At 30.6% G+C, this 15,177-nt stretch overlaps 1 protein-coding gene across 1 annotated transcript in view; it reads left to right on the forward strand.

Annotated features, from left to right (window-relative positions):
- Positions 1-15,177, forward strand: part of LOC134722247 (synaptogenesis protein syg-2-like) — a 56,398-nt gene that overhangs the window by 15,395 nt on the left and 25,826 nt on the right. The window contains exon 4 of the mRNA XM_063585856.1: positions 14,446-14,631. Within this exon, the coding sequence (XP_063441926.1) occupies positions 14,446-14,631 (186 nt within the window). The remainder of the gene's footprint in view (positions 1-14,445; positions 14,632-15,177) is intronic.

The following is a 15,177-nucleotide window of genomic DNA, read 5'->3' on the forward strand; positions in this document are numbered from 1 at the left end:
GATTCTAGTATAGTTGGTATGATGTGACCTTGATTTCAGGGGTTAGTGATTATGGTATAGTTGGGATGATGTGACCTTAATGTCAGGGGTCAGTGATTCTGGTATAGTTGGGATGATGTGACCTTGACTTCAGGGGTCATTGATCATGATATAGTGGGGAGTATGTGACCTTGATTTCAGGGGACAGTGATCTTGACAAAGCTGGGATTATGTGGCCTTGATTTATGGGTCAGTGATTGTTGTATAGTTTGGATGAGGTGACCTTGATTTCAGGGGTCAGTAATTATGGTGTAGTTTGGATGTGACCTTGATTTCAGGGGTCAGTGATTCTAGTATAGTTGGTATGATGTGACCTTGATTTCAGGGGTTAGTGATTATGGTATAGTTGGGATGATGTGACCTTAATGTCAGGGGTCAGTGATTCTGGTATAGTTGGGATGATGTGACCTTGATTTCAGAGGTTGGTGATGATGGTATAGTTGGGATGATGTGACCTTGATTTCAGGGTCACAGTTGTTCTAATGATAATGAAGTTGCTAAGTGACACATTTTGTTTTACTATTATTCAACATTTATCAGTGTATTAGTTAGAAAATATAATCATTCATTAGTCAGACTCAGTGTAAACTATTCCTTAGAATTTCTTTGCAGAAATCTTTGTAGAAAGTTGTTGTATAAATAAGGTTGTTAATGACAGACTAGGAGGTTGACATTATGATTAGTAGTTTGTAGACAAATGATTTCATTCCATTCGTAATTAATGATCTCAATGTTAAAGTGATTTCTTAATAGGATATAAAGAGATAAACAGATTTCTTACTGATATTGGTACTGAGAGAGATATATAAACTACCAGACAATAATCACAAAAATAACATGATCTATTGATGTGCTCAGTCTTAAAAGAAATCAAGTCCTTCATTGTTAAGTTTGGGATTGAAAGACTGAGTTTTCAAATCTATTAACTCCTTAAAAAAACTTTAATACTAATATTTCTAATAAAATGAATTTGCTTAAAGTAATGTTTTGATCAAAAAGTTAATGGATGTTAAGCAAGCAACAATCAATTAATCAAAAATGTGATGAACACCTATTTCCTTAATGTCAATCTAATCAGGTTCATTTATACATTGTATAGATGTACTTGTTGAGGACATATTTACCACAAATAGAAAACACAAAGTGGTCTAAAACTTAAAAATATGTCATGGGAAAGAGACAATAGAGGTCAGATGATAACAATTTTAGGGACTTAAAACAATTTACAAAGTTAAAGAGGTTTTTTTTAACAACCTTGGCTACATTTGTACTTATGAGAGTCTTGCATCATGTTGGTATAGTTTAAACATATCTATTTATCATGGATTGGGAAACAAGTTATTGCAACTTATATTTATCCCTTTCCACTTTTTGGGTCCGAGTGCTGCCTTGTAGCAGCATTAGCCTGCTCTTTTTCAAGATCTACAAGAGTGTCTTTAGCGTGAAAGATGTATGGCTCTCTCTTAAGACGGGTCAGCCATTTATCATTCCATTCTGACAAACTATCATCGTTTCTAAAGATCATTCTTACAAATAGTGTCAAGGGGAAGCCGATAATTCAGTCCCTAAAATTTCTCCCAGGAATGAGGATCACACAAGAACCTTTGTGTTAGTAGTCTGATACGCTAACCGTGGCATGAATTCCATAGCACTTTTTATATTATATCACTTAGTAAATTCATTATTTATGTTACCTTTTAGCTCTGTTTTTTCTTTAGTGAAATGAACAATCAGGAATAAACGTCTCCTTTTCCCCGTGGATATTTATGTGACAAGACATTTTTCTAGAAGAATAGCAATTAAGTAAAGAGGACATTTTGGACCAAATCAGATATATGAGATGTGCCAGTTAATCAAAAGATTGGAAAAGCTGTATGGAAATTAATAGGAAAATGAATTTGGCATACAAAAATGTGATTTGGATAAATGCTGCAGGCAGATATTGGTATTTTCTTAGCACATGGTATCATCCCATTCTAACTTGATTCCTCAATAGATTACTTTTTCTCTTCACTCCACTGAAGCAAAATAAATATTGCCTCTAATTACATGGTCTTTCAGACTCTCTGATGCTGATGATACAAATTAACTAATTGTTCCGATATCAAAAGATAATTGTTATTGTGAAATCTATAAATAGGGCTAAAAATATAATCATCAAGTCTGTTAACGTGCTAATTTAGAGTTATTCTCTTAATTATCGTTGATAGCTATTCCATAATAATCACATATTTAAGTCCAGTTTATGATTAAATTGGTTTTTTTTTAGATTATTTTGAAATAAAGAAGTAATTAGCATTGTATAAAAATTATGTAAGAGTAAACTCTCCTTGTTTATTTGTTAATGAAGGTGTTGAAGATTGGCACAAACGAAAGATAACAACTTGTTGAATAAATCTTTAAACTTCATTTAAACAATAATTGTCCATTTCTTGCTTTATATACAATGTTTGAATGTATACCATAAGATAATCAACATTAGATAGTCAAATCATAGTGGTTTTAATTGTTTTCTGAGAGGATTTGAGCAATCATATTTACTGTGAAGATTTTTTATAGTGCCTTAGATCTAAACTGTGATTTAGATAAACCAATTTGATATTGAGAGAATTTATTAGAATAAACTTTTTATTTGATCGGGCTGTGTTCTTATTCTTGTGGCTACAAAGACTACAAACCCATTACTAATCTCACTTTGTTTTTACACTTGATTTGTGTCCTGATAGTTTTTCTGTGTAGAACATATAAATGAATTTAACTTTCAACTAATATTATTGGATTGTAATGAAATTGTACATGATGACCTTAGAATTCATAATTATCTGACAAAAGTTGGTGTAACACTGAGGTCAAGCTTATTCTTCACAAGAATTTATCATGGCCACTCAGCTCTTAGTTCTTTCTTCCATAAGGAATTATTGTGAAATGACATGTCAGTCAACCAGATATTTATCACAGAGATTCTTTAATTCAAATAATTTGGTATCTGACATTGGAATTCCTCATTGATTTTTTCACACTTCAGTTGCAGAATTATTTATCATCATTGAACACTAGAAACAATGTCAAAAATAAATAATGTCATTTTCTGTAAAGAAGTTCAACACACAGCAGAAAGATTGTTATAGGATTTTTTTAGTAGTGATTGTATTTTTATTGAATTTTTTTAAAGCTGCAAAGGCCAACAAATGGCATGAGCTTGACGTGTGTCCATCACACGAATCATCACCATACCAGGTGACTTTTTACCTGTGTTAAAAGAAAACCTTTGAAGTTAAATACTTGTTTCTGGTGAGAAAATTCACATGATTACATATCTACTTTAGAATTTAAATTCAAATTAAAATGTTTTTAAGTTTAAATTGAATTTGAGTCACAAGAATATGATTTGAAAAGATAAAAATCATCATGAATGTGCCGTTTTGATGAAAACCTTTAGAAAAATGTAAACTTAGTCATTACAAACACCATGCTGTAAGTTTGATTGTTATCTGAGGTAATAAGGAGCATTCACCTTTCTCCTAATTAGTTCCCTTATAATTAAACAAGATATCCAGGTGTTCTTTAGTTTTTAGTAATAAAAAAAATACAGGCTTTTTTCTGTACCTCAGATGGCTTATATTGAAAGTGCAAGAAAAGCAAACTTCTTGACCTCTATTTAATACAGGAATATTCTCCCAGTCAGAAGACATATCCCTGCTGCTTATCTACTATTAGGTACATAATTATATAAACAATGGAGCTTACCCCTATGAATGTTTCAGAGATGGAAGTTCTAGATATATAACAATTTATGCTTATTGACTGGGTACCTGCAGTGGAATAGTCAGTTTATTGTCCCCTGAAATGCATCTATTGGCCTGAGGCATACCAAGGAAAAAATAGTATCTCAGAGGACCATAAAATTACTATTCCACTATAATATCAAGTCAGTAATTAGTAATAATTTTCAAAACCAAGTTTAAATCTCAGAGACACCAACTCAAAGATACCAGGCTTCTAATATTGTTACTATTAAAACATAGCTCTACATAACACTCATGATGCTAATATTTAACTGCTAGTGTTCCAATTGTGGCCCAAATGCTTGTGAATTTAGATATTTGTGTCCAGATTATAGAGAGAGGACATTAATGTTGTCTTCAGAAATGATTTTTCTCATATTTTTTTTAATCCTTTTGTCTGATTATAATTAAGGAGAAGTATGTTTTCCTAATGAATGTATAGCTCAGGGGAGATAACTCATGTTTCTATCATTAATTAAGATTTACAGCTAAACATCCATTGTAACAGAGTGCCCTGCGGTATTGAACTTATAGATTTTTTGACAGAAGTGACAACAATTATTTGTTATTGATAATTACGGTGAATTAAGTGTGATTTTTTTCTCCATTTTATATGGAATTAACTGTTATTTTACAAGGTGTTAATTGATGGCTCATGGTTTATTATTCTGAATTTACTTCATGGTGTTTTTTATGAACATAACAGATCCAATGCATTAAAAATTTTCAAAGTAAAAAAATATTTATTTTCCATGGTATACACTGTCTATGCAACGTAGGTCGGAGTTCAGAATTTTTTGTGATTTTACTTTTGTAATTTTTCCATCGATGTATTTTATCACATATTGCAAAACACGATCTATATCTTAATGTCCAGTGACAAATATTTCATGCATGTTTCTGACGATTTATGTTAATGAAATATGAATGATAAAAGAACGACAATTATACAATTTAACAGGTTCCTTTTTTTCTGTTATCCATGTTTTCCCAGATATTTTTTATCAGGTTTTTAATCTTATACATAAACATTGACAGTATAGGTCACTTGACTACATAATTTTGATATGTACAGTTCTGACAGTAATTGTAATTTTGACCATTGAAGAAAAATATTGTTGAAATGTGAAAAAATACTGAGCTGAAGGGAGGACTTTCAATAATGTAATTGAAGGGGGATCTGTGTTGAGGCTCGTAAATATATTGAGGGGGTCACAAGTGGTTGAAGCTTTGTAATGTTATTGTAGAGGGGTGATCCTAAATTTGTTGGGGCTTTAGAATGTTATTTTTTTAGGGTTGATCCTAAATTTGTTGGGGCTTTAGTGTGTTATTTTTGAGGGTTGATCCTTTTATTGAGGCTTTTTGTATGTTGTTTTTGAGGAGGGATCTCAAAGTTAGTGAGAAGTATGTTATTACTAACTCCAGTGTTTATTATATTTAATCATTATGCAAGCAAATATTTTGCAAACTTATTCAATGAACCCCAGATGGAATATAGTAAACATTTTACAGATTCCTGTTGGAAAAGCAAATATTAGAGGTAGATAAAAAGTTAAATTCCATTTGCAGGTGTTGTTGTATCAGTGGGGGTGTTTAGTCTGCCGAACCAGGTGTATTAACATATCTTATACACTTTAATTAAATCCACAAGTCCTGTCACACGACCACTCGAAACATTTATTGTAGAATAAAATTATATATATTTTCAAATTTTTAAACATAAATTGAATCCAATTGATTTCAACATAATTAGTTACAAGAATTCCTGTATTATTCCTAAAGTTTCCACTGTAATTTGAGGTATTGTACAGTTGTAATTTTCTATCATTAAAAACACTTTAAGGAGAGTAATTGAGTTGAGAAGTTTGGCATTTCACCAATAGGTTTAACAAACATACATAAAGATATAATGGTGTGCACCTAAAGGTATAGAGGTTTCTGTATACAGTAATTAATTCTCATTCACACTATAGGAGTGAGGGTGTTAGGAATCTTGTTTGGTTCACTGCTATAGACTTCCTAATTTGTGATAGGTTTATACTGATGGCTTGTACAATGATTGAATTGTCAGTATACATGTATAGATGTTTCTGTATACAGTAATTAATTCTCATTCACACTATAGGAGTGAGGGTGTTAGGAATCTTGTTTGGTTCACTGCTATAGACTTCCTAATTTGTGATAGGTTTATACTGATGGCTTGTACAATGATTGAATTGTCAGTATACATGTATAGATGTTTCTGTATACAGTAATTAATTCTCATTCACACTATAGGAGTGAAGATATATTCCCTAGATATGAAGAAATGGTAAACAAAGCTTTAGGTAAAGCAAATAGTGTTGTGCTTTCTTTAGTTATCCCAACTAAATACACCTCGTTAAACAGAAAGAGTGGAGCATTGAATGCAATGATAAAGTTTAAATTTGCAACAACACCTAAACTACTGATATGTGAAAATAATAATTTCACAGCTGACAATGGAGATATTATGGAAAATTTGTACACTGACTCCATTCGTTTGTCTATATATCAAGGCACTGCGGTTCTTGCTGGAAATATAAGAAAAACCATGTTTCCACAAAGGCAATCAGAGACCAAGAGAGTGAGTCAGTCTGATCACAGTACAAACTATAGAGGACGTACCAGGGACAATTACAACCACAGATTCAGCAATACAGGCTACAATAAAAGTCACCAATACAAGGGTAATAACACTAGAAAACCATTGTATAACAATAATTGGTATACTCAAGATGATAAGACAGAACTTAACCATTACAGAAATGATAGTACAAGAAAATCATTTGATTACAACAATTCATACAATACTGATGGAGAAGTTAACAACTACAGAAATTATGACAACAGTACATCTCAATACAACCAATCATACAGACATAAAATGGATAGAGACCTTAGCCAAAGTCAGATTTCTGACTTAGCGACCAGTATTGCATCTGCATTTGCAAATGTATTTAATTGTCATTAAATTCTTAATCATTGCACAAAAAGTGTGAAAACAATCATAATAGTTATTGTTAAAAAGAATGTTTTTTTCCTTTTAACTTTAAGAAACTTGTGAATATATACATGTTGATTTAGGCAAACTTGTGAATATATACATGTTGATTTAGGCCAGAGGGTCTTGTGTACTTTAAGTAAGGGAAAAAATACTTTAAAGTCCCATTTTCTTTTTACATTGATAGAAGAATTAAAAAGATGTAAATTCTAGATTTCTTAGTAAATTTATTTCATATTTTTGTTTTTCTCTCTTAGTCATTGATCTATTTGCTAGGTAAAGAGGGATAACTCTAGCTGTTTATTTTACAAGCTTTAATTTAAAATTCTATTATGAATAAAACAGTTCTAATTAATAACTATTACAAAATATATCTCATTGTGGTACAACAATGAACAATTGATCTATTTTAAAAGAATTATACATTTGCTAATTGCATTAGATAATTAGGTTAATGAGAACCCTATCCTTGTTCATGATGTTTGTTTATTTGTTTTGTAACTCAAAAATATGTGTATTAAAGTGTCAAGGAATGTATCAATTACTTCATGTAATGTTAATGGTTTATTTAGAAAATTAAGTGGAGACAGGATATGTAAACTAGATGATGAAAATTTTAGTGATATAATGACATCTGATATTGTATGCTTATCAGAGACACATGCCTCCTCAAAGGATATTTTATTTTATAATGGATACAAATGTTTTACTAACTGCAGACAGTCTAAAACTAATAGAGTTTGGGGTGGTTTAGCCACTTTTATTAAAAAGGAAATTTTGCAAGGTGTTAAATTAATTGATAAAACAATGAGTGACATGATGTGGTTTAAACTTGACAAAAATTATTTTGGCTTTGAGAAAAATCTATTCATCTGCTCCATGTATATACCGCCCAGTAACTCATCATACACTATGCGAACTAATTGTGATAAACAAATATTTGAAAAACTAGAGCAAGATATTACCAAATTTTCTTTAGAGGGTAATATTGCTTTAATTGGTGATTTGAATGCCCATATCAATGCTAGTGAGTCTGATTATATTACAAATGAAATTGATGACAGTCTAGATGATTTTTTACCTATTAATTACATAGCAGATGCTGTGCTTAAATCAAGAAGTACTGAGATAACACAAAACACCAACAGTTATGGTAAACAATTAATAGAGTTATGCATTTCTGCTCAATTAAGAATTTTAAATGGAAGAACTTTAGGAGATTCCAAGGGAAAAATTACATTTTTTAATCATAATGGAACTTCTATTGATGACTACTGTATTTGCAGCTCCGGGTTCTTGCCAAGTATCATAAATTTTTCAATAAATAAATTTGACCCAACAGTATCAGATCATTGTCCAATAACAGTAAATATCATGTCTCAAATAAATAGGCAACCCCCAGAAAACTTAAAAACTCCTTTAAAGTGCATAAAATGGAGTAATGAATATGAAAATACATTTAAATTAAACTTATTAAAAACTGACTTCCAACCAATTATTTCTGAAATAGAAAACTTAGCAGAAATTCCTGTTCAAAATAACTTGTCCAGTGTAGAAGAAAAAATTAATGAAAATGTTTCTAATATATCATCTTTATTGTATAATGCTGCTTTTCTTGGTCCAAAACAATCCACGCTCAGGAATAACAAAAGTAAATTCCGAAAAGTTAAAAAACCCTACTATAATAATGAATGTGAAGCACAATTTAGAGCTTTAAAACACCATACTAGGAAATTGTGTAAAGAACCATGGAATAAGCAACTAAGATTAGAAGTTATGTCCAAAAAAAAGGTACTTAACAAATTAATAAGGAAAAACTATAGACAATTTAGAAATAAAATGCTGACAAAAATTTTGGAATCAAATAATTCTTCAGATGAGTTTTGGAAAACTGTTAAAACTTTAAAGAAAAAAGAATTGAATGATCCTAGTTCAAACATTCAAGCTAAAGAATGGTTTGAATACTTCAAAAATCTAATGAATACTACTCATGACAAAAATTCTGGTTTTAAATCATGTGATGATCATCAATTTTTGAATAATTGCAACAAAAAACTAAATGTTAGGATAACTGCAGAGGAAGTGCTTCTTGCTATGAAAGCCTTGAAAAATAAGAAAGCATGTGGTTCTGATGGAGTAACAAATGAAATGTTAAAAATATCTTGTACTATGAACGTCAACATGTATGTTAAATTATTTAACTTAATTCTTTTTACTGGCATATATCCTTCTAAATGGAGAGAAAATTATATTAAACCAGTATTCAAAGGAGGGTGTTTTAATAACCCCTCAAACTACAGAGGTATAGCACTTTCTAGCTGCTTAGGAAAATTTTTCACAAGAGTTTTGTATAACCGTTTAGAAAAGTATTCAGAAACTAATAATATTATTTGTCGTGAACAGATTGGATTCAAAAAAGGATGCAGAACTAGTGATCACATCCTAACTTTAAAAACTATTATTGATAAGGCTTTTAAATCAAACAAAAGAATATATGCATGTTTTATTGATTTTAAAAAAGCTTTTGACACTATAAATAGAGAAGCTCTGTTGCACAAACTTGCTGAATATAACATAAATGGACCATTCTTTAATATCCTTAAAGATATGTATAAAGAAGTTTTATTTGCAGTTAAAGTCACTGAAGGCGTTACTAATATGTTCCCTTCCTCAGTTGGAGTAAAACAAGGCTGCATTCTAAGTCCTACCTTATTTTCTTTTTATATAAATGATTTAACCTCAATGTTTGATAACACATGTGATCCTGTAACATTACATGACATAAAATTGTCTAGTCTTTTATATGCTGATGACTTAGTATTAATTTCAGAATCCTCAGAAGGTTTACAAAATTGTCTAAACAAGTTAAATACTTATTGTGAAAAATGGAACTTGACTGTCAATCTTGACAAGACAAAAACAATGATATTTAATAAAAGTGGTAAAAAACTTACAAAAGACCAGTTTGTATTGAATAATGAATTAATTGAATGTTGCACAGAATATAAATATTTAGGTATACTATTCAAGCCATCAGGAATTTTCACTAATGCTGTAAATCTCCTATGTAAAAAAGCTTCTAAGGCATTGTTTTGTATTAAAAAAATACTCTACTCAGATAAGATGGATGTTTCTTCCCATATGAAACTATTTAATTCTTGTGTTAGTCCAATATTACTGTATTGTAGTGAGATATGGTCGCTAAATATTGTGAAGAACAACAAAACTCTTGAATCTCAATATTTATCTATGGAATCAGTAAAACTCCAAATCAAATTTGCGAAAGGTCTTCTAAATGTTAATTCAAAGGCAGTAAATACAGCTGTATTAGCTGAATTGGGAATGTACCCTATTGGTATACAGGCCCTTAAGTCTTCTATAGGATTTTGGTTACATATTTTAAAGTCAAATGAAAATGAGTCTTTATTATATAATGTTTATAAAGCTAACAAGCAGTTAAATGATGGATTTGCTTCAAAAGTTAAAATGCTACTTTCAAAATTAAATTTCACTCATGTTTGGGAAAATCAATGTACCTTCTCTAAAAAACGATTACTATTAGCCGTCGTGAAGAAGCTCAATGAAAATTACATTATATTTTGGAAAAATTGTCTCTTTAATGATGAAAATTCAATAAATGGAAATAAACTAAGAACCTACAGAAAATTTAAAGTTAAGTATGAACTAGAAAAGTACCTTTTATTGAATTTAGATAAAAATGTTACAAAAAATTATGCTAAAATAAGAATAAGTAATAGTATGTTGGCTGTTGAACGTGGAAGATACAACAAAACAGCTCTAGAAAATAGAATATGTCCTTTATGCCATAAAGAGTTGGAAGATGAATTTCATTTCATCATTACATGTTCAGAAATTAATAAAACTAGGATCAAAATGTTTAATGAAATTTCTAATATTGTCCCCTGTTTTAATTCCATGAGTGAAGAAAATAAATTTGATTTTATATTTTCCTGCGAAGAATGTGATATTTTACTTATCATTGTTAACTACATAAGTGAAATGTATAATGAGAGAAACAATTATAATATCAATATATGAACTGTGTAATGTATATTATAACATATTTTTTGATACATAAGCATAATATTTTAATACATAACTTTAAAGAGGAGGCATGCTGTCAAAAATAGTATTATAATTAATACTATTGATCTATGTTTTTGTTTTTCTTTCAATGCTACATGTTTGTAGTGTAACTGTTTATTGACTATCGTTTTGTAATTTTAATATGCCTGTTTGTTTGTTTTTTTGTTGTGTATTTAAGTAACAATCCTATTGTTTGGATTTCAAACTAATAAAATTCTTATTCTTATTCTTATTCTTATTCTATAGGAGTGAGGGTGTTAGGAATCTTGTTTGGTTCACTGCTATAGACTTCCTATTGTGATAGGTTTATACTGATGGCTTGTACAATCATTGAATTGTCAGTATACATGTATAGATGTTTCTGTATACAATAATGTATTCTCTCTCCATTCACACTATAGGAGTGATGGTGTTAGGCATCTTGTGGGTTCACTGCTATATACTTCCTATTGTGATAGGTTTATCTGATTCCAGGCTTGTACAATGATTGATTTGTCAGTATAGTAAATGGCTATTATCATGTTTATAGTACCAGTAAATTCATATATGAGGAGTCCATATAAGAGTTAACCTGGAGAGGGATGGAACGACCAGTAGATGTTGTGTAATTTAGAAAATGAAAAATACTTATCTCACAAATTTTTATAAATGTCAGATTTTATATTTACTAGTTATATTTTATTGTTTATTCATTAAAAAAGGGGGGATTTTTTTTCCAGTTTTCTGACAATTACTCGAAAATACCTTCAGCAGTTTCCATGAAACTTTGGTAAATTGTTTATATATATATATATCTATTGTTGTAAGCTCCCATTTGATTTTTATAAGTCTTAGATTTTACGTTTCCCAGTTATGTGATTTTTAATTCATAATAAAGGGGTAATTTTCATTTCAGATAATAATCTCTAAGTTCTTTTAGCAGTTTTCATTAAACTTTATTAAAACTCTATTAAGATAACCTCCCTTTTGGTTTTTTTCTAATATAACATTCAGAAGTCATTGAACTTTATTAATTGAAAACAGGCCTGGTGTATCATGTCTCATGATACAGCTGTTTATTAAATAGGTATTCTTTTTATATGATTTGATTTTTTTTTTACTTTCCCATGTAAGTGGAGATAACCCATTATAATTAGTAAATATACGAATTTTCTTTTTGTAGCAAGAAAAGTGTAAAGCTGGGACCAATATTTCCCACAACTTTCTGAAAGCCTATCATAATACTAGTAGCTAATTTTCATAAATTTTGTTTTAAAAAAAAATAATAGATTAGGTTTCTTTGTTAGTATTCACACAAAAATGCCATTTGCATTTACAATCTAAATTGTACAAGAAATAAGAGGTGATAGAATAGCAATTGATAGATATTGTCAAATACTGATACAGTGATAAGTTATAACTGTACATGATTTATACTAATTATTAGAAAGTGAAACTGCATCTATCGATTAATTATTTACACATGACACCCTTCCTTACTGTTAACAATCTTATCATTCTAACAGAATGGTTCAATTTCATTGCAGATCTAAAAAGTGAAACACTAGCTGACAGATTAGTGAAAACAGTTGGAAAACTTACCAACTTAGATTCTTAACAATGCATTCAATATCATTATAAGGATACATTGCATCACTTTTCTTTTCAAGGTTACACAGTGATCAAGGTCAGGGATAAAAGATAGACAAGAGATATAATGTTATCCATTATCAATAATTCATAATCCATAATCAATAATGAGTTATGGTTCTCTGGTCAAAAGATATTTCTAATAGAAAAACAATTTGTTTTGAAAAGTAAGGAATAGTGTCATTATCTGCAGCCAAGCTGAGTGTATTTTGTCTTAGACTACACTCTTTGTAAAAAGCACTTTTTGAAAATATGTGCAACTTAAAAACAACTGAATATCTTACTCATTGGTTACACTGGAGAGTTTAGATACCCCAATAATCGGGTTAACAGTGTCAGAGTGACAATTACGTATACTGTCTACTGCTGTACTTGATTGTATAAATAACCCAGGAATCAGTGCACACTTGAGAGTTATATAGATAACCCAGGAATCAGTGTCATAGTGACCATTACTGTCCACTGCAGTACTTGATTGTACAACTAGCCTGGGAGTTTGTCAATAACACGTGGGGTCTGAGATTGCTCTAACCTCTAACAGTCTTTTTATGAGTGTCTGGGGCCCTCATAAGTCAGTGAAATCTAGGAATATCAGTTTACATGCCATTATCATAGGTGTAGTAAGATCTAGATATAAATATAGAAAATGTTTGTATAACTATATAAATGAATTTGTAACTTAACATTAATTGATTTCCGTAAGGACACATTTTATGGAATTGAGGGAAAATTGTACATTTGTATACAACTCTTTGAACATAAAAATCTTGGTTTTTCTTTACCGACAATATCAACCTAAATTAGATTTCCACAAATAAAAATGAATACACAGTAGATGGTTTCAGAATTAAATTATTTCATTTCTTCAGGCATATTTTTAGTATTAAACAAAAAACAAAAAACTTCAAATCTTAACTTCCCCCTGAAATCTGATCAAACATCTAACCTTACTAGCCCTTAGGACAAGAAGATATTAAATACTACATATTGAAACATTTTACAGTTACCAAGGTGATATTTTTCCTTGAATGGAATTTGACCCTCGATCTTGCCGTCAGGTGAAGTGATATTAAATGTTTCAGAAGTTTGATTGAATTGAGGGGAATTATATTTATGGTGTTAACAATCCAATCCAATCCTTGGTTAAACAAGAATGGATGTCTTATAATTAAACAAAGTAGATTTATTAGTCCGTCTTTTTATTATTTAGAGAAAGTTGTCAACATTCTGTATTTTATCACCGGATAATTAAGGAAATGCATAAAAACTTTGGACCTAGTCACCCTGCATTCCTAAACCATATTGTATTGACCCTTATTAATACTGCAAATGATTTCATATTGCTTATAAAATTAAAAATGGAATTGGGGAATGTGTCAAAGAGACAACAACCGACCGAAAGGCAGAAAACAGCTGAAGACAACCAATAGGTCATCAACACAGTTAGCAAATCCCACACCTAGAGGTGGGCTTCAGCTGCCCCCTAAAAAGTGTATACTTATTAGTTCAGTGAAATGACAATGCAGAAACACACTTTTGGGGTAGAAAATTTGTAATAATTGATTGATGCTGTGTATTCCATCAAATATTCCTTGAAAACTTAGGCAGCAGGATGGGACTGACAAATCACACATCTATTCCAAACATTCCCCCTTTGACCTTAACATTGATGTTTGTGGTTTTCAATTTGCAAATTACAATCCACTATCACATAACAACAAATATGTATATTACCTGTCATCATCTGACATCAAATTTACATATTTTGAGTTTTCAGGATTCGACCTTATATTCCTAGTTGTAACTTACTTAATGAATTTATAGTATCCTATATATAATCTGTATACCACTTTTATTTTTCAGGATTTGATCCTAGTATTCCTGCCTTTACCCGGTATTCTGTTATAACCAACACAGATGGGGACATCAATGAGTTTAATCTACATATTGTCAATACTCAGTTGTCAGATGATGGAAGCTTTGAATGCCAGGTTTTACCCAGTGATGGCAATCCTCCACTCAGAGCTTACGCTACCCTGACAATACTAGGTACATGTAATTATAATGCTAAACATAGATACAGAGCTTCTGTTGTTGATTAAGATAGGCACAGAGCTTGAGCTACCCTGACAAAATCAGGTAGATATTATGTTGATGAAGATAGATACAGAGCTTGATTGATTTATTGATTGATTGGGGCTGAAAGCCCCTTTCAATACTATTGTGCTATTTTTGTGGTGATCAGCTTTTTATTTATGTGGAACCCAGAGTACATTGAGAAAACATCTGACCTTTGGTAGGAAAACTAACAAACTAACAATCCTAGTCCATTGAGATTAGAGTCAAGTGCACTTGACCAATATGGGATTCTAATACACAACCACAGTGTTGACTGACTATCTATATAGTAGTTCAGCTACTTAGACCACACAGCTACCAAGGCTTCTCTCAGAGCTTAAACTATGCTGATTATATTATTATAAAATTAAATAGCTCATGGTCCAGAGCTACAGTGTACTACAATGACAATAACAGGTGATTATTTTCTTAGTAAGGCTTTCACTATTAAAACAGTGAACTACATTGCAAACCTTT

The sequence above is a fragment of the Mytilus trossulus genome, chromosome 6 (assembly GCF_036588685.1).
Source record: "Mytilus trossulus isolate FHL-02 chromosome 6, PNRI_Mtr1.1.1.hap1, whole genome shotgun sequence".
In the NCBI taxonomy this organism is placed as follows: Eukaryota; Metazoa; Mollusca; class Bivalvia; order Mytilida; family Mytilidae; genus Mytilus; species Mytilus trossulus.